Source organism: Pogoniulus pusillus, chromosome 14, assembly GCF_015220805.1.
Source record: "Pogoniulus pusillus isolate bPogPus1 chromosome 14, bPogPus1.pri, whole genome shotgun sequence".
Classification (NCBI taxonomy): domain Eukaryota; kingdom Metazoa; phylum Chordata; class Aves; order Piciformes; family Lybiidae; genus Pogoniulus; species Pogoniulus pusillus.
The window spans coordinates 17,112,123-17,137,669 of record NC_087277.1 but is presented as its reverse complement, the minus strand read 5'-3'; the positions used below and the strand labels follow the sequence as shown (position 1 = coordinate 17,137,669).

General features: G+C 38.7%; 1 protein-coding gene across 1 annotated transcript in view; it reads right to left on the bottom strand.

Annotated features, from left to right (window-relative positions):
* DENND3 (DENN domain containing 3) overlaps nt 1–24,261 on the bottom strand; it is a 42,549-nt gene extending 18,288 nt beyond the window's left edge. Inside the window, exons 1-15 of the mRNA XM_064154380.1 lie at nt 24,160–24,261; nt 17,918–18,191; nt 17,128–17,243; nt 16,502–16,641; nt 13,342–13,453; nt 11,659–11,778; nt 10,107–10,325; nt 8,642–8,763; nt 8,053–8,208; nt 5,290–5,386; nt 3,132–3,235; nt 2,654–2,832; nt 1,392–1,913; nt 1,011–1,273; nt 385–555 (exon numbers count right to left, since the gene is read on the bottom strand). Of these exons, the coding sequence (XP_064010450.1) occupies nt 385–555; nt 1,011–1,273; nt 1,392–1,913; nt 2,654–2,832; nt 3,132–3,235; nt 5,290–5,386; nt 8,053–8,208; nt 8,642–8,763; nt 10,107–10,325; nt 11,659–11,778; nt 13,342–13,453; nt 16,502–16,641; nt 17,128–17,243; nt 17,918–18,191; nt 24,160–24,240 (2,676 nt within the window). The 5' untranslated portion in view covers nt 24,241–24,261. The remainder of the gene's footprint in view (nt 1–384; nt 556–1,010; nt 1,274–1,391; nt 1,914–2,653; nt 2,833–3,131; nt 3,236–5,289; nt 5,387–8,052; nt 8,209–8,641; nt 8,764–10,106; nt 10,326–11,658; nt 11,779–13,341; nt 13,454–16,501; nt 16,642–17,127; nt 17,244–17,917; nt 18,192–24,159) is intronic.
* Between the last annotated feature and the right edge of the window lie 1,286 nt (nt 24,262–25,547).

Genomic DNA, 25,547 nt, shown 5'->3' with positions numbered 1-25,547 from the left:
CTAAGGCAAAAGCAAGAGTGAGAAACAAAATGGAGAATGTTTTCTTCTTCTTCCCAGAGTTCTCAGCGTGACTGTGAGAGAAGTAGACACAATTGTTTTTCATTTCACTGCCCGTTATCTAGTTCTGTTACCAAAACATTCCAGCTTGCTTCAAACTAGCACAATATCCTACCTTTTTAATGTCATCTCTTTCTTACTTTTTTCTTAATTATGCCAGAAATATTATATTTAGAACTAACAGCAACAAAAGAAGTGTATTGCTTTATTACTACTTCGTTTGATGAAACATTTAAGTTCTAAGATTGAGGCATGAAATTATTTAGAACAGAGGCAGAAAGCATATACTTCATACTTATTTTTGGTTAGAAATTCCCATGCTTATACCTTGTGATCATCAGCCATTTTCTTTCCAGCCCACATTTCTTTCACTATCAGGTACCAGAGATCGCACTCAGTTTTGAGGTTAGCTTCAAAGACTTCTTTTTTAGATAACGTTTTAATCCTCAGAGTAGGTATTCTCAAAAGAAGGAAAGCTACAGTTGTGCTCTTAACATCCTGGAAAGGAATACAAAAAAGAAAACAAGGAGGATGTGCCCTGTAATCACAGATATGGTGCAGCACTCACCCTAGAGGGCAACATGCTCTAATCACAGCTAATTATCCCAGTTGTTCACACACATTGTTAAGCAGAGACTGGTTTATGAGAATGTAAGTTCCAAACAACATCCTACAGACTTCACAATGGAAACAAGCTGGCTCACTGACACTACAGTCAAATAAGCCCATTTAATACTCATGTAATTAAACTCCTCTAGCTCTGTATCCCATGTGCTGCACTTCTTGTATTTCTGTACAAAGACCCAGAATTTTATCTAATCACTTATAAAATTACTGACTTCAGAGGTGCTTCCTGCAGTCTCTAAGGAAACTTTGAGACAGATCTTCTTGCAGAATGGAACAGGGCCTATATCTGGAGGTACACAAGAGAACAGAAGTGCCTGGATGCTCACCTCTATATCCCTGAAAGCAGCAATTTGGACATAGCCAGGACGGCCTCCTTCAGTCAAAAGGAACAAGCGTTTTTGGGTCAGAGCTATTTTTCCTACACCATAGTTGGTTTTAACTGAGCAGGATAACTTGTAGACACATTCATTTTTATCCAGATGCTCTATTACTGTCGGAGGTAGATTCACCTCCTGAGCTTCTGCTTCAGTTTCTTTCCAGTAGTTGTAGAAATCTCTGAACGTTTCAGGATCAATTTGTTTCTGATGTCCTAATAAAACCAAGAAAAAACAGAGACACAAATTTTCGGTTTTGTTCATTAAAAAAATCAGTTTGCAATTGTGATTGCACCAATGGAGATGGTCACTAAAAACGTATCCTATGCTCACCTACTGTCAGGGCATCAAACAACCGATGTATAGTGTCTATATCTCTGACAATCCCAGATTCCTGGATTCTCTTCACGAAATCATCCAGCTGCATGTGTGTTTTTGGCAATTCAAAATTCTTCACATGATCATCTATTTTCAAGACTTCTCTTTGTTTTTCCATCACTCGACTTATCAACTTCTTCAGCTCAGGTTTGCGGTCTGCTTGCAAACGCTCAGAGGGAGGCATGGTTTCTACAATTTTTCTTACAAGATCAGTAGGGAAAATTCTTAAGTCTGTTTTATCTAGGTTCTGAAAGTCAGAAAGTGCATTTAGTAGCTTCCCTTGCATCAAGCTAATAAGTCCCCGGAGGTAGAAGTACCTTGCCAGCAATGCTGAGTTATCAGGTGGTAAAGTATTTATAGCTTTGCTGAGATGGTTGAAGAAGTCTGTATAGTAGGAGTGAACACACTGGAACATCAGAGGAAAGTGTATTTCTGGGATTTTGAATGTACTGATTGATTTGGAGGGCATTTTCACAGCTAAAAATAATAAAACCCAAAAGTAGTTTGATTAATACAAATAGTGACCGAAAGTGCGAGAATTCCCATCACAGCAACAAATACATCACATGTTAGAGACATAAACATATTTCTATATCCATTACTTTTATCAGAATATTTCCTAATCTGACAATATCAACTGTAGGAAAGAAAACGAAACAACAACAAGAAAAATCAAACCAATGTCAAAATAAAACAACAATGAACAACCAAAAAAAAAATCAAATCAAACCAAAATCAACAAAAACAATACAAAAAAGCCACCAACCCAAAACCAAAGATGCAGTTTCTTTAGTGTCTTTGTTAAAGACTGATAAGCCAAAGCCAATGTTTAAAGGTAGCAGAGAACTGGACATAAGGCAGGTGAAGTCTCCTTCTTGGAGACTTTCAAAACCTGCCCGGATGCATTCCTTTGTGAACTACCCTAGGTGATCCTGTCTTTGCAGGGAGGTTAGACTCTATAATCTCTGGAGGTCCCTTCAAACCTCTAAAGTTTGGTGTGATTCCGTGAAGACTCAACATGGTTAAGAAAGCAATTTTCCAGTATCAATCCCACTGTGATCAATCAGTCTTCTATGGCACAGCAAAACTTGCAGCAGGCTACAGACTGACCAAACATGCAAGGTGAAGCACATACAGGCCCCAGCTCAAAATGACTCTCCTCACCATTTCTTTCCAGCCATCTGACACTGTATTTGTTCAGCACCACCCTCCCTTACCGAGGCCCATTTCTGTCCTTCGAAGGGAGGAATTCCTTGTCGGTCCCTCTGGCAGTTTGATATCTTGCAGATTGGGCATGCTGATCACCATCCGCCTGTTCACGTACTGGTGATTAAATTGCTTAGAAGCCATTTTCTCCATAGTCAGTCTTCTTGGGGTATGAAACATTAAGTTTAATCTGAGTAAAATAAAAATATTGTAACTAGGTTTAAAATTCATTTTACACACACCCCAAATTACTACTTGGTTTTATCTCTCTGTATACAATAGCATTAAATTACAAGTAGAGAACCAACTTATAATTTCGACAGCCACGGCTGGACACATTCACATCACCCATTTGCAGTAATCTTAGTAATGTGGCCTATCAGATAGTCATCATCTTACTTATAGATGACCAGATCTCATACTGACAGATTCAAAAGGGCTTTTACCACAGAAGACTCAAAACCAGAATAAGAAATATGACAACTTTACCTGTCCTCCTCAGGCTGAGTACTCAGTTCAAGTCGAGCAAAGGCATCCATCTTTCTGTTCAGACGAGCTTTAAGAAAAGAGTGAAACATGTAGGTCTCTAAAACCTGTGAGACACAAACTGATTATCTGTGGGTCATTTATAAATTACATTTTTATTAACAAGATTTGTTCAGTTTTATTACCTTCATACTGGCAAAGCTAAGAACTTCCAATTTAGCAATCACGTAACTAAAAACACTTGAAAGCTTCAATAGCAGAAAACTAAATCAGTTTCCCTTTACCTTCTGAACTTTGATGGTATCTGCTTAGTGGCAAACAGTAATCTCAGACCACCCCCCAAATGAGGAAACCAAACTAAAAAAAAGAAACACTGAGCAAAACAGTTTTTGCTACAAGTTTGACAGTGTATTTTCTGCCCCTAAGTAAGTGATGATAATATTGTCTATGGTCTGGAGTAAGAAGTTTGTGGCATTCCAAATTAACATTATACCACCATCAGAGTGAAAAGACAACTGAGTCATCTTCTGTTTACCCCCTGTACTGTTTCCTACTCCGGTAATTATCATGGTGTCATCCAGAAATTAATTCTGAATGGTCAAATTGTTACTTTTAGGATAGAGGACTCCATAAAAAATGTCAAGTGTGCACTAAAAAAGAGTGGAAAGCTACCATCTCCCACCACTGCAGATGAAAACAAGATGGAAAACAGGATTTGAGTCAATATATGTGTACTCTAAGTGTTAGTTCTAGCACAGAGCTTTTAGTACTGTTTGAAATGAACAATTTTTAAAAGTAAACATTGAAATAACCCAGGAAAATAATCTGTTTCATGAATCAAATGCAAACTTCACCAAGAAACAGCAACTTCAAGAAATGCAAACTATCATCAAGAAACAGTATTCTAACAACAGGAATCCTGCCTTTATGTTTATACAACTTGCAGCCTTTACAATTTTAAAGACCTTTCAGTGTAACTATGAAAAACTATTTTGTTTTATGATATATCCCAGAGGCTTGCCTAAGGTACCCTTGGAGTTTTGTCACAGGATAAAAAAACCACAACCCAGCAACTCAAAACCCCACTGATCAGACATCAGAATACTTCTATGATTCTTTTAAAAGGTAAATGAGAAGGATTCATAACTAATTGAAGTGCTTTCAAATTAATGGAAATATTTCACCAACAAACAGGTCATTCTTATTTCTGATGCCTCTTAGCAATCCATTTCCAGCACATCCTGTGAAACGGCCTCTACAGAAGCCCTAAGCTTTGTGATTGTATTTGTCCAGTAGGTGGCACATCTTGTTGATAATTGATTGTATACACAGGCGATGGCCAGCTGCAGGAACTGACAGCTCTTTCTAAGGGGTTTTAGAGTCCTCTTAACAGAATTCTAGATACCACTGGTAAATATTTCCTATTGTGTTACCTTCCAAGATTTACCTGAAAGCAAACTTGTCAATGTTATTTAGTATTTGAGTCAACTCTTCTTAAGTGTGCACATCTGCATTTTAAATTACGTTTACATTTCAATTCTTAAAATTGTCACTATTACATTTACAGTATTAGAGGCAGTTACTAAATTATTTTTTTTAATTACTTCTATTCCTTTGAAACCCTGATCTGAACATTTCCAATTCATGGATCCATGGAGCATAATTTAAAGCAAATGTAAGGTGGCAGGGGCACTTTCTATTCCCTATTCGACCTTTCTTTGCACCCATAAGTTTTATAAACAAGCTAAGGCATCACCAGAAAAAGTGAAGACACAGTACTTTACTTTTGAGAAGCTTAAACAACATTACATGTTTTACAGTTTATTAAATAGCTTCTTTCTTATTCTAATTGAGTATCTGCCAGAAACTACTATAAAAATTGCATCATAGGGTACAAGAAAACACATCTCACCTTCCTTCAGAAATTAGGTTTTGACCACAGACACTCACAATTCAGGGAAACTGTTTTCCAAACAACTGTTTTTTTATTTAACTAAACTGAACTTTCTATTTGGTTAATAATCATGACACTTAAAAAAAACACACAAGAGTTTATGACTTTGTTTTTCAGCTTGCTGTGTCAAGACCAAATTCTCCTAGAACACTGTACATTGCTCAGACTAATAACTGAGAATCACAACATATTTAACATTGAATTCACCTTTTTGTAAAATGGCTGGTCTCCAATTGCTCTTGTCTTCAGAAATTCTTCACTGTTAAACACTCTATGTTCATAATTCAGATGGTCTTTTACCTCCCTGGAGACAAAAATAAATAAATAGGTAAATAAGCTTGGAGATTTCTAGGCAAGTTGCATTTTCGCAGTAGCAGCCCAACAGTACTACAAAAAATATTCTGCAGCATTAAAAGGCAAAATAGAAAGATGCTGCAGTATCAGAAGGCAAACTCAGCTTTAATGAACAAGATTGAGGTACTGAATCATAGAAAAAGAATGCAAACTCTTATAAGAGGGCAGCTACCTGTTGTCATTGCCATTTCAAATCAGTTAATTCACCTAGAGTCCATGAGATCAATTTTAGTGACTAACTGATGGGAATCTCTATATTTCAATCATGACACAGGCTCCAATCCTGGAATCACATTTACACGCACAGCTCCTGAATTCCATACAACCCACCTGGAACACTAAAGTGTCCCTATCAACACTATCAGATACAAAGATGAGATCTGTCCTCACACTGTCCCATTACCTTGCATCTGTAACATGCATGTGAAATATTATGTCATGTAATTTCTTGCTGCACTCTCAAACTCTACTTATAAAGCAGCAACAACTGAGAATTGTGTTATAGACAGAACTATGGAAATATAAAAGAAAGCAAGATAAAGAACTGATGCATATGTTAGTATATATATGGTCACAACAGGCAGGAGCCTGGAAAACCAGACATCACTAGAAACTCCTGTGCCCTAAAGGTGAGGCATGAAGTGGGATTTTACTCAGAAAAAAAAATAAAAAGCTGTTCTCTAAAGCCTGTGAATAGGAAATCATAAATTATTTAAGATAGAAATGTACAAGTGGCTAAAATCAGGGCTCTTTCATTATTACATCTTACTTCACCTACTCCTACTGGGTATCCATGAATAAAAAGCTCCCATGAAAGAAATTAAGAAAAAGAAGCTGGTGAGGCAAAACTTGAGTGCAAGAACAAAAACGGCATCTTGTACCCATAGAGAGGACAGGTCTATACATCACTTGTCTTCCACAGAGCAGTGATAACAGCCTATTAACAATTAATCAAGCCATATGAGATAAAAAAATGATAGTTGGCAGAAGTACACATTTCTAAGTAATTCTACATAACTTAGCACTGTTTGCCTTAAACGTGGAACCTCCTCACATGCACAAATACTGCAGTGCTTCAATGAAGACAGTAACAACTGGCAGCACAACTGTATCAGAGATTTACTTCCCTTCACTCTTGGACACTTGTAGACAGAGCATTAGAAGACAGAAGAAACAAGGCTGGAAAAAAAAAGAACAAAGAAAAAGTTTGAAGGAAAGGAGAAAGAAAGCAAGAGAAGAATCAACCCCCTTGAAAACATTACGATCTCGTACAGAGCAAAGCATCTGTTTGTTTTTTATAGCCAAGGGTTTAGTGCATTAAGGAGTTCAAGCTGCTAGCTGTAAAATGCATTTCTCTTCATCTTTAACTGGAACATATTGTTGTCAAGCACTGAAATTCCCCAAATCCCACAGTGGCAGCACGTCAGGTTGTAAATGCATTTCAGTTTCCATATCCAGCTAGCAGTAAAGACTTGTCTGCCCTCCACAACCAGCAGCTGTTGTTCTCCTGGCTCTTCCTAAGATGACCCAACAAAAGTGAGCAGGTTAAGAAAGACCTGGTATTTAACCCAGCACATTCTAACTGAAAGTGTTAGGGAGCGTTCACTTGAACAATTTGGTAGATGACCTAAAGGGGAGCACCATCTCCAGCAAGAGGATGCAATACACAGCTGGGGATGCTTGTCTCCACAGCCGCCTGCAGACCTCTGTCCAGATAACCAGATTCTTTAGAAATGCCAGGTAGGCAGTTCCATTTTCATAGTCTATGTAAAAAGAAATGAAGCATATGCAAAGCGGCCATCTATTTGCTGCACTGCTTTGTACAACTCGCCTATTATATTTCCATTCCCTCCCCAAATACAAGCAAATAATAGCAGCATTTATGACCAGAATGCAGGCTTGATAAGGTAAAGCAACTGTAGGTATAAACACATTACACAAGAACAAGGGAATTCAGCATAGCTGGACCTTCTTCTAAAGAAAAAACAAAACAAACAAAACCCACTCCACATCATTATTGAAATACCAGCCCAAATTGCACCAAATACCCAGCACTTCTTTTGCCAACACTGGGTACTTAAGCTTAAACAGCTTCTCTCCCTGCTTCACTTTCATGTTATTGCACTCTCCAGATACCTTGTCCATTCTCAACACTTGATCGGTTACTCAAAACACACCCAAGTATTCTGAACTCCTGACCCTGCTTTCAGCTTTTCTACCCTATACTGTTTTAAATTATTTTTCCTCTAACTGAAGTGACCAAAACTCTTTCCAGTTACAAACTGCTATGTATACCGAGTCGTAAAGCTTATGAAATATGAGAACTGCATTTTTTTTCCTGGAATCTTCAGACAAAAGACAAACAAGTTCAAAATCAGATGTTTTACCTAAGATGTCCTAGCAAGGCATATGTACCCAAATACATTAATTATTGATAGTTCAGCAGGCTTGCAGGACCTCCTTCTCAAATTCTTTCATAAAACTTAAGAGACTTACAAAATATCTATAAACTAAACAAAATAAGAATGTTTTCAGTGATAGTGGAAGTGTCTTAGCCAGTACCATATGCTCTAATAAAAAGAAATACCATATCCTGAAGATAAAAATACTACTCACCTGAAGATATTGACAATTAACTGCAAAGTCATTTGCTGAACTTCCGTATTCAGTTTCTGTTGCCAAGCCCTTCTACGCATTTGGAGCTCACCAAGATCCGTGCCAGCTCGAAGATGGCAGAGCTCTAGATCATAATGCAGCTGAAGACTCTCCACTCTATACAAAGAAGAAAACTAACAAGTTACATCCTAATGTCAACAATTTTGTCCTATCTTTTAAAGAAAAAGTCATTTAGGCTCCACAGGTCTTAGAACTGCAAAGTGCAAGTTTGAGTTCCAAGTGTTAGCAGGCAAAGAAGAATCCTCAAAGTCCTACCTGTACCTCACAGAGCACTTTGTAAAGAACAGTGAAGTTCAGAAACAATCCATACAGGTAATACAAAAGACACAAGCGTTCCAGTCAGGTGTTGCAAAATAATACATTTATGACTACTTAAATTCATAAATTGATGTTTTCAACTTGCCTTTACCAAATATAGTGAGGATTATATGAATGAAATAATATAATAACAACTAATACAAAAGAAAAGCTTACAAAGAGGGTTGAACATGATCTGTGTGCTATGATAAACACAACTTCATCTTCTCACCTTTTTATGAAAGTTTCTGCTGCTTGTGCTGGAACATCTGGAATTTCAGGCTTCTCTTCAGCTACTTTTGAATGTGTAATATCTCCATTATCTATATTAATTAGAATTAAGTCTTCAGTTTCCTTTTAACAAAATAAAATAGAATAACAGCAAGTATATTAAAAAAACATTTACTTCTTTATGTAGCTCTCAGGCAATGAACTATTTCACCAGGAAGATAACCAAGAAAATGACTGATTTTTTCCCTCCCAACCAGAAGATCATATGGATAACTAGAAAATTACTTTCAAGAAAAAAAAGTGTCATTAAATGAACAGATATTTGCACACAAGTATTTGGTAAGCTAATATGCTTTTCATAGAGTATTAAGTTAATACTGTATCTCTAAGCTTATCCTTGAAAAGGTATGCATTGGAAAATATGCACAAAACCATATAAATAGGTAAGCAAAGAAGCTCCCTAAAAGCTGAATTACAGCATTTAACCCTGTCCTTACCTGTGGGATGACTGGGAGAAGGAGTGTTTACATATTAGTCTCAAACACAGAAATATGCTACAGATAAACAGTAGTACATCTCCTCTCCATGATGATCTCTCACTTTGTGATTTTAATAACCTTAAAGATCAGAGTGTAACACAGTCTATATAAATGAACACAAAATCCTCCCAATTATAGCAAAGTGTGGTACCTATTTTTGATAGTGATATCATCATTCTTTAAGTATATTTTCATATTTTTTTAATCTTACTTCTTTGCTCCTTTTGGACTTGATGGACCAGTTTCACTCTGTCTAATAATCAGATGGATTCATCGCATACAAACTTCCACAATTTTCCTCTGTGTTTGGCTTCAAACAGCCACAGAAAACATATGTGCTACTCTCAAAAATTATATTCACAGTAGTCCTGCCCTGTGAAGCTGAGTTTTTTTCTTAAATCTATGAGTAACCAACATTAATGTTGCCCATTGAAAGAGGTTCAGTTAAATAGGGTTCTGAAAAAAAGACAACAAAAACAGGCCTCAGAAAAAACGTGAGATTGTATCTCTTATACTGCTTTTTCTATTTTATAAAATACATAACCTCACTCATTAAGAGTACTTTCAGATGCATGCTCAATTCTTAACCACGATGTCTGGAAAAGGCACCTACTTAATCCCACACAACTCCAAGCAAAAAATAACCTCACAGGTCTGAAGAGAAACTATCTATATGATACAAGAGGCATGCAAGTAGAATTTTTTTCCCAAAGGAAATTTGAACTCACACAACACCCTATTATCTGCAAAGTAAGGGATACAATAATAAGTTTTTTCCAATAAAGCAGTGGTCACATCAGCACAGCTCCATTATTTCTAATTTCTTCACTTCCCATACATCTGGATAGCAAAAGCAAGTTTCTAGACGCATTTGAAAGAAGTTAAGGATTAAATGAACAGCAAGAGTAGTAGCAGTCAAAACCATACCTTGCTGACTTCTTCAAAATGATCAATATGACATCCCATAAGAAATGATGTTGGGGCCATTACAAAATCCAGCATCTGACGAGACAGAATGGGCACAAAAGTGTGCTGCCACTGAAGAGGATGAAGGTACAGCATAAAGCATTCAGCAACAAGTGTCAGCAGAGCCCAGTCAGAAGAGAAGAAAACTATTCTCTGCTCAGTCAAAATACAGGTCATAATCTGGAAAAAAAAAAGTTGAATGTTTATGAGAAATTATATTTAGAACATACAAGATATGAGCTAATACTTCATCTGCTTGCAAACGCAGCCTCCCAAGTCCCGTTTTTCAACCACTACCTTGCACATATCCAAATTGAAATAATGTCAACTTAAGGACACCTAACTAAATAAGAAAACAGAAAAGAAGAACAAAATTGTCAGTGTGAGTCAATGAGTTTTGCCACCAACATGAGCACAGATAGGACTTCTCTAGAATTACTGAGAAGACCTGTCACCATTCTTTCACAGTATTAGATTGCAAACCGGTTGTAGAAATCATGGTCTTCATTTGGGTACGCAAACCTGTCTTGATGATGAACACAAAGATGATCTAGATTTCAGGTATCCCAGACAAGTATCTGTTTATGCCTCCAAATAGCAGCATCCCTTACAGTGGCACTGGAGAGCACTTCAGGAAGCTATCTGGGCATGTCTATCCTTTTCCACTGATACACAGGACATCTAAGCACCAAACTATATGCCTCAAGTTGGGTAGGACAAATTCAAGCCAAGAAGAGTAGTGGCGCATGTGAGACATCTCACACAGGTGCTAAAACATAAAATCCCATACTCAAGATGCACCAGTTCAGAGGACCATTTAAGATCTGAGATAGTTTCATTCGTAACATGTATATGGGGCCAGAAGCTCATGTTGGTGGAAGATAGCACATACAAAAACCAAGCCATCACTGCCTGCTTTCAGGACCAAGGAAGTTTACAAGTAACTCTGCTAAGAGGCCTCCAATCTGCTCCTTTTAGAGGAGGTGGCAACATTAATACTGATGACAGTGAGCAAACCATTTTAACTTCACAGGTGGCATTTGAGCACAGAATTGCATCAGGAAACTGAAACAAAATTATTGGACTATTTTATGAAACATACAAAAAAAAATTTCAAACCGCTTTTGATATTTTCTTGTCTACACCATTTCCACCAGTGCCAGCTGTTACCAATTCATCCTACAGGTCCCTCTCTTACACAGGAAAATTATTTTTATGAATTATGTAAAAAAATATATTTTATGAGAATTCAAATTAAAATCTGTCAATCAGCTTGGGCATTTAAAGTACACATTTAAGAAATCTAGCAGGTGAAGTAAATCCAATATGCCACAATCTAATCTAGTCTGAAAATAACAAAATATCTTAGTAGACAGTGGATTTTATTGTGCCTTATCTCTATTATGAAGAACTAACATTGTTCTGGTTTTTTGCATAACTTGGGTTTTTTTCAAACCAAAAATTACCCTCACTGTCAATCTCTATTACACTTTAAAAAATGTCTTTGTTTTACCTGCAACACCTGCTCTGGCTTGAAACACAGCAAGGGAAGATGAAGATCCAAGTCAATAACTGGACTGTCTGGGTCCTCTCGTGAAGGAATTATTATTTGAAGTGGTTTCATATTAAATACCTGTAATAACAGATATTTTCCATTTACCTCCTAAGGTAAACATTCCCACAACACATTTGATTTAGCATTTTAGTTCCAACTACAAAATATTAACATTAACTGAGAGCAAGAAGATAGATATTTGCAAACTGCAGAAAACTGAAGTAGAAAGAGAGGGAAATGTTAAAGAGACTAGTTTGAAAGATTATCATGGACTTTGTGTCCCTTCATTCTCATAGGTTGTACAGCCAATAAAACTTTAAATATACATTTATTTTTTTAGCAGAATTAAACTCACTTTACTATAAACATAATGAAATAATGAACTTTATAGATACACCTGCAAAATAAAAAATATTGATTAAATTCATACAGGAAATTAAAAAAAAAAACATTAATAACTGAGCAGAGGTGCTCACATTAAGAAGGCAGAACAAACCAAAACAAATGTGTTCCTTTGGTGTCTTCAAATTCTCCAGCTCAAATCTCTGGAAGACAAATCCTGCACATGCTGCATATTTCAGCACTTAGCAGCTGAGCAAGTCAACCATTCAGACAATTTTCCAGCTATGCTATTTTTCTCCTCTGCTCCTAACCCCTCATCCCAGGACCAAAGAAAGCCGCTAAGGAGAGGCCCAAGGCTGAAGCACTACTTCCCATTTCAGTATACAAAAGAGAGAGTGCGCTCAAATTACTGACTCAGCTAGCAGCTAACTTGACTTGGGATGGGTTATGAAGAAGAAAATAGAGTTGAGACACCTCAACTTCTAAACTGAATACAAACATTTATGTGAGTTTCTCCTCCCAGCTAGGTTTTAGTGAGGCAGCAGCCAACCCAGGACATTTAATCCACTACAAGCTGTTATGCTTCCCCAGAGTCATTCAGACACTAGAAAAGAACATGTCCAGAGCTGTACATGTTGTTCAGCAACAGATTTCTTCAGCCTCTTTTCTTTCAGAGGGACTGCTCTACTTCTCAGTCACACTACTGCATGTCATCTCATCACACAATCAAGATGACAGCCATAAGCAATGGCACAAGGCAACACGTCTTGTTATCAGACACAAGATAGGGAACTCCCACACTTTCACTGAGTGATAATTACATGATTTACTGGTGTTTAGACATATGTAATCAATGAGATGGCAATGTCATACTGTTAAGATGAAAGATCAGCTTCCATTTTTACAAAGCAGATAGAGGCTGGAGTTTCCAGCTACTTGTAGTAGTAATTATGTCAGCTGCCCCCCTGGAAACCAAAAGCTAGATTATGCTGTCTCAGGCATCTCAGGGAGTAACAGCCAACATGAGACAAATCTTTCTCCAAAGAGTATTAAAAATTAAATAGCATGACCAACTGGTATGCCAGTGCTGCAGCCAGCACCCTGGCCACACTGTTATTTCATGTACTAATAATGCATAGTCTTCTTTTCCAAGCACAACTACTGACATCAATTTTATATCAACAAGTACAATCTCTACCCTGACAATGAAGAACATCCCCCAATTTACAGAAAACAACACCTTAGTGCTTTATGAGACATAGTGTTAAAGCAATTATTAAATTCAGCATCAGTAATTACCAAGTGGAGTGGTCCTGGGGGCGGACTGGGTATTAAAAATAACTTTGCTGCAAACTCTTTTATATGTTCCTCGACATCTAAATCCTTGAAAGGTCGCAGTTGCATTAGTAAGCTGTAATTAAATTAAAGAAAATTACTCATAAATAATTACATGCAAACAGAAAAGAAGGCTTTTTGCTGATAACCTAGAACTAAAAAAAAATTAGGAGCAATGAAGCTATTATTGCAGCTAATTAAATTCTAATTTATTAGATGCTTTAGCAGCTCTGTTTAATTTTAATGATGCTGCTGTTTCAGAAGCAGAATTTTCTTTTTTTTAAATTTCCACACATACAATAGTGCTGTATCACATATATCAGAGGATTCAGATAACCCAGGTCTCATGATGGCAAAGTAAACCTAGAGCTGAGATGCAGCTAAAGAAGTGTCTTCTAATACAGACTGCTTGAGGAACAAAATACCTACAGCTGCAACATAGTGCCATGGTGTTTGTTCTATCCCAAGCATCAGACATCAGCTCTGGAAGAAAAGCAGCATCAGAGGACAAGAGAAGTTGTAGACATGGGCTTAACTGCAATGTGAAACAAGAGCCGTACTTAGCTTAAGGCTTAGGTTCTTTGGTCTTGTTCCTTCTTTGTATGGACAAAGAACAAATACAGTTATGCACACCTGCCAAATGTTTCTGGTTTATGACTCTATTACCCAAGCTATGTCAAAGCCATAAGGATCACATGGCTTTTATTACATGCCAAATCAAACCATGAACATTTAAGCATACACACTATTAAGACTGCAAATTGTGAAGTCCAACGGTAATTCTGAAATGTAGCAATTAAGAAATTAGAGATTTGTAGTCAGAAAGGGCATTTTCTTCTATAGAAGATTCAAGTGCATGTTTATAAATAAAAAAAAAAAAGGAAAAGAAAAAAATCCAAACCTTTAGAAAATCAGAAATCTAATCCTGCAATCTATGTACATAGGAAATTAATATGGTTATATTCTCCTTTGAGGTTTTGTTTCAGTTTACAGTTTTACTGGTTTCCTTCTGAAGACTATTTGCTCTTCAGGAAGAAAGTGGTCTACAAAGCAACTAAGTTCAGAGATATATATGAATCCAGGACATCACATTTGTGTATGTCATTTAGATTCCTGAGTAAAAATGTTCTGTCATGTATTTCTGAGCTTTTAATTGGACTAATGAGACATTTAAGTTCACTTAATTAACATTTAGAAACAGCCCTGGGTTGAGTACTAGGCTGTTAAATGTGCTTCCAAAAAAATCTATAGCTATTCAATGGTGCAAAGGAGGCAGGGTGAGGGGACTTTAATAATTATCAAACAAAACCAGACAGCAGAGTCATCAATTTAAACAAACATACTCTCACATTTAGTAGTGTCTCAGAAGTGGCCTAACAGCACAGACTTGTTTTTAGTTTGTTTTATTTCCCTGAGATAAAAAGCACATATCGACACATCCTGTAAATGTTACAACAAAACCAGCCTGACTCTAACCCTGAAAAAGCAGCAGATGTACCCAAAGGACAGTAAGAGCACACTGTGCCTATTAATGCCTAATCAGCACACTGTGCCTATTAATGCCAATAATAGCAGCTGACAGCTCTGCACTGCAAGTCTGATGAAATAAATTAAGTCATCTCTGAAACATTAAAGTGGAGAGTTAAGGAGTTTATGAATCTTCCATTACCTCTATTAACTGTCCACAGATGTTTCAGAAAGCAAGAACAGCTAAGAATAGGTACTCTGTGCTGCCACAATGCTGGAAGCTATTTGCATATTTCCACCTTTTCTCAAAGCAGCTGAAAGGACTAATACACAAGGTGGAAGATTTGCAGTGTGAATGGAGCCTATTCATACATCCAGGATGGGAGTTCACCCAGAAGGAGGTCACTGCCAGGAGTATTTAACTTTTCACATAGTCTAACAGATTTAGTTAAAACTGCCTGATCAAAATGCCAAAAAACTCTCAATTTAAAACCTGAACTTTTCAAATAATTATAGAGAATAACCCAATGGCTACAGTGCTGTGAAATGGGCTGGGCAAACATCTGCTTGATTTGGTGAGAGGCAGACACATCCCATTCAAATTGTTCTGGATTTCTAAGCACTGTACACTATTAAGACACCCTCAGATCTCATCCTGACATGGAGTCAGGTTAGGGGCCTATGCACCCCAGCTAGTACCCTCATCTCCTCAGCTTACCAACCACTGGCAAAAGAGACTGGAAGACCCAGGCTCCAGCCCAGAAACCTAACATCTTTCAATTATGTGTAATATTCAAAGGCCTGCAAAAGGTAAATAGATGACTTCAAATTTAACTCTAGAAAGCTTGACTGCAACTTAGATAAAAAAACCCTTTTCTACCTTTATACTATAGGTCTGGAAGCGAAGATTACCCAGTAACATCCAATGTATAGAGATAGGCTTCCTGATGCAAGGGATTTTAAATCCTCTTCAGAATAGAAGCACATAGATTTTAACGTTCTAACAGGAAAGCAACAGACAACCTCAAAATTATTAGACTGCTCAATAACAAAACAGATTCATGTTCACTTATCTTTTAACTCATCCATAAAGTGGAGTATGTGAGTGTTTCTAATCAGTGAAGTTGTCTGTGTCCGTAAGATTTTTTCCCCTAGCTCTAAGACAGAGAAATAATGACTGTTCTCCCTCAAGTGACTCATGATTATTTAAAGAATAAATTGTCATTAACTGCTTGTTAATATATATATATACACTCATATTCTTTTGATATTTATTTGGTGCATTATGAATAAGTTTTTGTGCTTTCAAAGTGCTTTTCACCAGTGTGGCAAAATGATAGCTATCCCTCTTCCAAAAACAAACAAAACAAAACAAAACAACTTTTTGAGAATTCTGCTCCCTGCAATTTAATAACTTCTAGACTTACCAAAAACCTCAAAGACAATGAAGAAAACATCAGAACTAATTTTCTTTATATTTAGAACTTTTGCTTACACTTGCTTTACATTTCTTGTTTGCCTCTTCCACACAGGCCCCACTACCATAACTTACACTAATTCCTGCTTCAGTGTTCTGCAGCTATCCTGACCACATGACACAAATGCACGTATTAAAGCCTCCACACTGTTACTTTCAGAAGAAACATACAAGTCTTACCAAGAGAGACAGTCCTTGAGGGCACTGAAATATGGATATCTGGATATGACACAAACAGCAAATGGTACAAAGCAGACAGGCATCTTCCCAGTCTGTGCCGATTCCCAATGGGCCTGCCCATTCGAGAAAATGCAGCCATCCTGCAAGGAAACTACAGATTAATGTGTTTATGGTAAACATAAACTTATGGCTGATTCTTTCTGAGAACCCTAGAGGTGTGATACCAAATTTATTCTAAATGTAAAAGAGATTTGTATACTGATCTCCCTTAAGTTGTTCAGCAAAATGTCAGCCTACAAGACTTAGATGTACGTATTAAAAAGAATTTCTGCACAAAAGGTATACAGAAAGAACACAGGATGCAATCATCATCAAAAAGTGTCCAGGGCACAAAGTCTGTTAGTAAATATTCAAAACTCCCAAATGAAATTCTTAAGTTTTTCCTAATGCAATGCTGCTCCAATATATTTAATTGGCAACATAAAGTATGATTTGTTCTGTATTCTTACTAACATAAAAACCTATCTATCAGCTTATCTGAAAAATTAAACCTGACATAATTCTCAAAGTGTTTTCATTTATATCTTTTACTATGTTTTAATAAAAGTATAAACTCAATAACATACGTGCATAGGCTGGTAGTACTGTGCTACAACACCATATGTTCTGTTACCACAGACATCTGTGAAGACCAGGAAATGAATGTGGTCCTCTTTCGATTCAGAAGCTATATAAAGTCCTCCTGCAATGAAAATAGAAACATTTTTTTCAAACTACAGCTGCTTGAAAACCAATTAATGACGAACACTGCATACTTGCACTTAATTTCAAGTGAAGTATCTCACTTTAAGGGATTAAAATGCACATACACAGTCCATTTGACCTAAAGGTTGTTAAAAAGGCTGTAAGCTGCACATTACTGAAGAAGCAAAACTAGTATATAATGTCTGCATTTTAAGTGGTAAAATACAATAGATGGCATTTGTTCACTTTTTTCTTTCTCCTTTCAAGCAATTTATAAGTTCTGCAGCAGTGACATGCATATCAATATTTCTGCAGTTAAACCTGCAGGAAGCAGTCACTACTTCAGGCATATCTTAAAGTCAAATGAAAAGTGAAAGAGTACTCAGCCATTTTGGGGAAAAAAAAATTTAGAAGTGTGTGCACTTGACCCATACTGGTAAATCTTGGTCTGAGTGAAGTAACTTCCAGCTTCCCTCTCATGCAGATGCTGCAGCTACTATTGCTAACAGATCTGTTTTACACCGCACAGCAATACAGAGTAAGGGTAACCCAGTCAGGTAACAGTTACTTTCATCACTGGCGAACTTACAAGCAGACACATTTTTAATACTATGAAACACAAAGAGATAAAAATTATAATTAAAAAAATGGCTGTACTATGAGTCAACATACCTGGGAAGCATAACTGTGGCAAAGCAATGAGATCAATGTCCTTTGGAACGGTAACATCTTCAGTGTCAGGTGCTCTCTGCTCCCCATTGAGACTCTTGACATTTTCAATCTTTGGTTTCTCTTTTTTCTTTCGGAAAGATCGGCGTTTATTTTTATTCAAGCTATTACCAGCATTAATCACCTGAGTATCATCTCTGCTGATAAATGGAGGCACAAATACAGAAAGAACTTCTGGATCAAGGGGAGGGAGGCTTTTAAGTTTTCTTTGTGTGCCCTATAAAAAAAACAAAACCAGCAACTAAGCCAACACTCATCCTGATAGATTTTCTTTTAGACCACTTTAATCTCTGTTTTCTGTCTACCACTAAAATAGTAAGTTTAGAATACATTTTTACTTCTCCTTAATTAATTTTTCCTTCTGATTTCTTTTTCACATATGTTAATGCAAGGGGAATAATCTGGGCATTTTCAGTGAGCAAATAATTACTCTTCATCACTGAAAATGCACAGTACCAGTGTTGTGCCATTGGTGTAAGAAAACTAACAAATATCAAAGATGCTATTTCCTCTTTTGAAGTATTAGGATATATTTAAGTTATACTAAAAATAAATGCTGGTAGTGACAAAAACCAGGCAACAAATGAATGAGAATAAAGAAAACCAGCTGAATTCCCTAAACATTTTTTTCAACTTTAGGAAAAGCTACATATTAACTAGGAATAATCTCTACATGAAGACAAACTAGATCCATTAAAACCAAAAAAAACTTCCCAAAAACCAGCACAAGCTTTCACAACATTTAACTTCAAACCACAAAAGACCCACATATGTTTTCACAACATTTAACTTTACAATGTAATCAAGAAAGTGCAACTGAAAATGACAATCACTGTTACAATAAACACATTTTGAAGGCACTATTCAATATGAAACCACAAAATTGTTTCCATATACTGATGAGTAAGTCGAATAAGCATCCCAAGAGCACATATGAAATAACGGGTTTTAGTAGGCAGCTTTGCAAAGTACTACTGCACTGAAAGCCCTTGCTGCCCCGTTATGGAAAACCTGTAGAGGAAGTGACAAGAGATTTCCTTGTACTTGGGAGCACTTTTTGTACTCTCAACCATATATAATAGAGACAAGTAGCTGCATTCTCCATTACTTCACTGTGATCTTAATTCCTCCTGCAAGGCCAGAACAGCAAGAAAAAGATTTGTTTAGCCAACGGATATTTGGAAACAGGAAAGGCGAACCTCGCTGTGGCTAACATTTGTTTCATGTTCAACTTTTTGGTAAGCAATACAATGACAGATGAAACAAGACGCTGCTTTTACCTTCAGACATGATGCATGGGTATAACTCACATTTAAGATGGCCTCTCCCATTATTTTCCTACTTTTAAAAATACCTACAACATACAAAGCTCTTGATTCACTGAAGCCAGTCTTCGACCATCGAAGTTCTGGAACAGAAAATCTCAGCTTATTTGTCTTAGCAGAGGAGTCCACCAGGTAGTCTTCTTCACATTTGAGCATCACAGGAAAAATAAGAAGAGATACCTACCTTAATGATATATTAGTTATTGCATCTTAAGCTCCACCATACTCTATAATAGGATATTTGAATGTAAGTACTTCAATAAAAATAGAAGTGAAGCATTAAAAAAAGACTCTTTTAATTAGCACCCAGAGTCTGAACTAGAAAGAAGTTAAGAGTGAAAAAGACAAAAGTTCAGGTTAAGTATCCACTGGGATATCCAAAAAATAGCAATGATTTCAAAAATCACATGAAATATTGGTGTACCATATGCCATATCCCGCCATGCTAAAACTCCAAGTGTCATTTTCCTTAGGTGGCAGCTGGCATCCATTTCAAATGACAAAACTGGAAATACAGATACATCCAACATGATTCTCAAAATAACAGGCAGCTATATATTTCAGAAGAAAATTAAGAATTCAGGCTCATCCCCGAGGCTGTTATGCAAGAAAAACACAGGCCTACTCAAACAGTTGCAATCTTAATTTGACAGATTTGCCCTGCACACGTTTTCATGCAAAGTTGCTTTGACAGAACAATCTCTGACTTACACTGAAGGCAACTCTGCACTACAAAGTGCCGTATGACAGCCAGTGATTTAGCCTCACTGTGTAGCAGCTCCTAAACTGATAGGTCCTTGATGTCTTTAACTACAAGAGAGGCATTAAATACCACTCTTTTCCCCACAGAACAGCACTGTCACTGACTCAGTGACTGAGTTGTCAGCATTCAAGTCTGCTCATACCGTCTATGGCCAAAAACATATTTTCTTACCTTTTCATTTGGGGAGTAGTGAATAGGCAGCAATAGAACAATATTCACTTGTTTCTACTATTGTTTGAACATTTTTTTCAACTGCTTCTACTGTTACTTCTTTATTTTAAAATGTTTCTCTTCACAGAATCATAGAATGGTAGAGACCTCTGGAGATCATCTAGTTCAATCTCACTGCTAATACAGGCTCACCTACATCATAGGTGATAGTAATGTGTCCAGTTGGGTTTTGAAAGTCTCCAGAGAGGGAGACTCCCAGATAGCCACAACCTCTCTGGGCAACTGTTTCAGTTCTCTGTCTCCTCCAAAGGAAAGAATTTTCTTCTTAAGTTCAAGTTAAACCTCCTGTGTTCTAAATTGTACCTGTTGCCTCTTGCCCTATCATTGATCACCACTGAAAAGAGCCCAGCCCCACCTTCATGACCTCTACTCTTTAGATACTTATGTACACTGAAAGAATTCTCTTTGTTTTATCTTCTCCAGGCTAAACAGCCTCAGGTCTCTAAGTCTCTCCTCATAAGAGAGATGCTCCACTTCCCTAACAATCATCATGAGTCACCACTGGACTCTCTCCAGTAGCTGCCTCTCTCTCTTGAACTAGGGAGCCCACAACTGACACAACATTCCACGTGCAGCCTCACCAGAGCAGAGGAGAGGGAGAGAAGACCTTTCCTTGATCTGCTGGCCACATTCCTACCACACCCCAGGGGACTGTCAGCCTTCTTGGCCACAAGGCTACATTGCTGGCTTACAGTGAACTTGTTCACCAGGACTCCCAGGTCCTTATCCATAGAGCTGTTTTCCAGCAGGTCAACCTCCAACCCATACTGATGCATGGGGTTATTGTTCTTGTATCAAACATAGCTTCTCATAAACACCAATGTTTCTTTCCTGTAATTCTCCAAGACTCCAGAAGCCAGGGGGTTGTATTCATTTTCTATTTATTGTTGATGTTCCAGTAAACAGCAGTGCTGTATGAGACACAGATAACAGACAGGCCTTTTACAATGACTGCACTATTTCAGACACAAACAAGAAGTAGTGTGTTGAAACCACAGATTCACGTGTGAGGTCATCTCTGTGGTGTTTCCTTCATGTCATTCTCCTCGTCCCATCACCAAAAGAGTTAATTTCATTTTGAATGTCATGAAAGAACTGGCATCTCTAAGGAATAATTGGGCAGGGAAAAGTAAGAGTCTTAGAAAAATGAGGTTGGAAGGGACTTCTGAAAGTTTCAGTGAAATCCTCTGCCCAAAGCAATGATAACTTTTAACTTCTGTCACAGGTTGCTCTGGGGCTCATCCAGTTAAGTTTCAGAAATTACTTAGGAAGGACATTTCCCCTGCCTTGTACCCCACCCCTCAGGCAGATTATCTTCTGCTTTTGCTCCCATTTGTCACCAGTTCATTCGTAGCAAGGTACCCAATGGGACAGTATTCCAGATGTGACTTCAAGAATGTTGACTAGTAACAATAATAGCAATAATCCCTTCCCTTCACCTGTGAGCTATGCTCCAAATGATGCAGGCCATTATACAGGTACTCTTCACTGCCACAGCTACATGATACTGACTAATGCTCAACTTCATGGAATTGTAAAATAGTTTGGGCTGGGATACCTCACACTAGACCAAGTTGCCCAGAACCCTGTCCAGTGTGGTGCTGAACACTTCTCAGGATGGGGCATCCACAACCTCTCTAGGCAGCCTGTTCCAGGGCTTCAACACCTTCACAGTGAAGAATTTCTTCCTTAGATCTAATCTAAGTCTAACTCTTTCAGTTTAAAGCCATTACTCTTTGTCCTATCATCACAAGCCTTTATAAAAAGTTCCTCTTCATCTTTCTTGTAGACCCTCTTTAGGTACTGGAAGGCTGCTACTTGATCACATCATATCTTTTGCACAACCTGACACCTAGCAGGCATTACAGAAGGAAAAAAGAATGGTTTGGTGGACATATTTGTATCATCAAGACCCAAAAGCATTATAGAGACACTGTTAGAGACAAGATCTGTACCACTGTGGTAGGTAGATAGAGAATTCAGCAATGGAGCTGATAGGAAGATCTGAGACATCTGACAGACAGCTTGTACATCATCCTTGCCATATTAAACTCAAGCTTTATAGCTGAAGATAACTTAGGGGAAAGAAGTCTTATTAAAGATGGGTGTATGATCTTCACTATTGTACTTCTTATTCTTACAAAATACACATTTCCAACACTAAAAAAGCAACCTCTGTCTGAAAATAGAACTCTTTGATCTCTTTGAATTGAAATCTTAGAGCCACAATTATCTTAGTAATAAGGGCAACTAACAGATGGCAGCCCAGAAACTTCAGTTTAATGAGTTTCCCTGTACAATCTTTTTTCCTGGAATCTGCACTGACAACAAATCATTCATATGAGATCATATTTTTCCTTCAGAAGTGTGTTATATCATTCCTGCTGACCTCATTGACTTTATTACCCTTTGGAAGTATGCACAAGCATACTTTCAAGATCTAAAGCACTTGCAAGAATTTTACCTGTTTAATCTGTAAATAGAATCAGTGAGCCACTATTTTCCATTTATATGTTCCTATTTTCTGTCTATAGGGCCTCTCATTTCTACAGTCACTGAAATGAGACATAAAACTTATTCCACCACTTCCTGCCTGCAGAAGGAAAAGGACCTGGAGTAAATCTAGAAACGTGCCCTAAGACAGTGACTGAAATCCCTGTGGTGTAACAGCTTGCAGGGACATTACTGCAGTTAATACTGACAAGCCTAGAGACTCCTTTATTTTCTGGCACTTGATTTTACACCTTGAGCAAAGAAGCAATTCAAAACCTGTAGTGTTGCAAATTGCCGACAATTTCTTATTTGTTGTTCTACAGGCTTTTTGGAAGCAAAATCATCAAACTAAGACAGGAATGAAAAAGCAATTCCCCTTCTTTTGGGTCTACTTCTCACACAGATGCCAGAAAAAAACATATACATCCGTTTCAAAAGCCTGGTGTTGACATTTACAGCACAACTATTTCCCCAACTTGAATGTATACATGAATGAGATTCTGGAATTCGAACCTCTACTTTAGCTGATACCACTTAAGAAGTCGACATCAATGACATCTGTCTCCTGAGCAGTTAGCAGCAACAAGTTTAACAAAGACTTCTTTATCTAGTGGTATTAGAGCGCACAATCCAATTCAAGTTGAAGCAAGACAACTGGAGATGCCTGGGAACAGCATGGCTTTGCAACACGTGCCGCACCACAGCTCTCCCCACCTAACAAACCCATCAGCACACTTCAACAAAGCAAAAGCAGGAAGAGGATTTTCATTGTTAGCTCCTGTGTGAAGTGGCTACAGTCATAAAAAAATCATAAACCACATATTCAAAGTGGAAACCAACCCATCAACTCCGGTTGTATCTGAATTGCTGGGGTTGTGCCAAGGTCAGATCACTGAGCTCACAGGGAGACAGTTACACCTCGTGTTGCCCTAAGGGTGAAGGTTACCAGGGTTTATTCCCGCCTTTAGCTTTTATCTCCACCGGAAAACGGGACATGGGATTCCATCCAGTAAAGGATATGCATTGTTCAAGTATTTTGCCGTTCCTGCTCGCCTAAAGCTACACTGGAGTCTTCATCCAAACTCAAACCTCTGAAAAGTGTAATTACTTAACAATCTATTTCTACTCTGTTGGTGATCTCCTGTCAAAACAAGTTTTAAGTATTTCATCTCTATCCCATGATAACAAAACCAAGACAACCCTATAGTTTTACTCCAGTCCGTACTAAGAAGAGTGGCCCGGCCAGGGAGGAGCTGACCCGGGTCACGCTGCTTGGACTCCACTGCTTCACAGACCCGCCGGGGCCCCGGACCACCGGATCCCATCAAGCTGGCCCGCCCTTTGCTCCCTCACCGCACCAAGCCCCCTCTCACCTGAACCAGCGCCCTCACCCGCTCCCTGGGCACGCCGACCAGCAGGCAGATCTCCAGCAGACTCGATGGCAACACCTCCATGACACGGCGAGAAAACGGCAGCAGGCGCCGCGGACCGCGGGACTCCTTCTGCCGGGCTGGGCCAGGCCGGGCTGGGGCGGGCGGAGGCGGGAACACTCCCTCCCTGAGACAGAGGCGCGGAGCAGTCCTGCCCGCCCATCCCGGCGGCGCGCCTTGTGATTGGCTCTACTTCCCGTCGCTCTGAGCACCAGTCAGAAGGGCAGAGCCCGCCTGCGGCTGCCTGCGGCTGCCTGCGGGGCGGGCGGGGGCGGGGCGCCGCCACTCACCGCGCGATGTAAAGGCGGGCGTGGGGCTGAGGTACCGCTGCTTGGGTTCCCGTTGGCCTGCGTCCCTGTCTCCCCTCACCGCAGCTCTCCGTCTCCCTGCCCTACTGGGCGCGTCCCCGCGGAAGACACTCCCCACCCAAAGTGGAGGTCACTGTTTACTCCTGGTTGGTTTCCTAGGGGGTGTGTTGGGCAGGAGGGGTTGAGGTGCCTCAGGGCTACCCGTCGCCGGCGTGTCGGAGAGGTAGATGAAGTCACGGCCTGGTGCTGTGGCAAGTGGTGCTGTTCCCTCCTGTTTGCTCCAGGTGAGTAAGTAAGGGTATGTGACTGCCACTAAGAGTCTTCTGTTTATCATGGGTCATAGTTTCAGTGACCTGTAAGCAGGGCGCTGATTGCAGACTGCGTAGCGTTTTGCCTCCGGAGCCGCAGAGCTGTCGGTGGAGCTGCCTTCACAGAAACGACACGGGGGACTCCGGGATTTCTGTGCGAGTTTTTCAAGCAGACCGTGAGTCACTCTGTGTGTATTGGCACTGTGCAGATCTTCACTGAGGGAAATGTTTTCTTTGGGACTGGTGCGTAAAGTAGGCGAAACTGCAGAGAGCCGTCTCTCTGAAACCGAAAGGATGAGGCATCTTTCCATCGCAGCCACAAACCTTTTGTGGGCGGTAGTGTTCACGTATTTCAAACGCAAAACAAACTCCTCAGAATAAACTGCTTCGGGTTTTCACAATTTTGTTGTCAGTCCAGGATTAGGAACAGATTCCTTCAAACAGTATAAGGAACGTTAGAAACACAAGAGGATTCATGGGGAGTTTATTATCTGAGTTTTGGTGGTGTTAAAGATCAGGATTGTGTGGCCTCTGGTGCTCTTAAATACAGAGCAAGTCACAGATGTAGAATATAGGAAATTATATGGTATTGACTGGAAGAAGAAGATCCCTGAATACCTGGAAGTTGAGAGATCACGTCTTCAAAGTGATAGAAAATCATAGGCTCAAATATTTATGTTCATGAACTTTAAGGTCATAAGAAATTGTTAAAGTC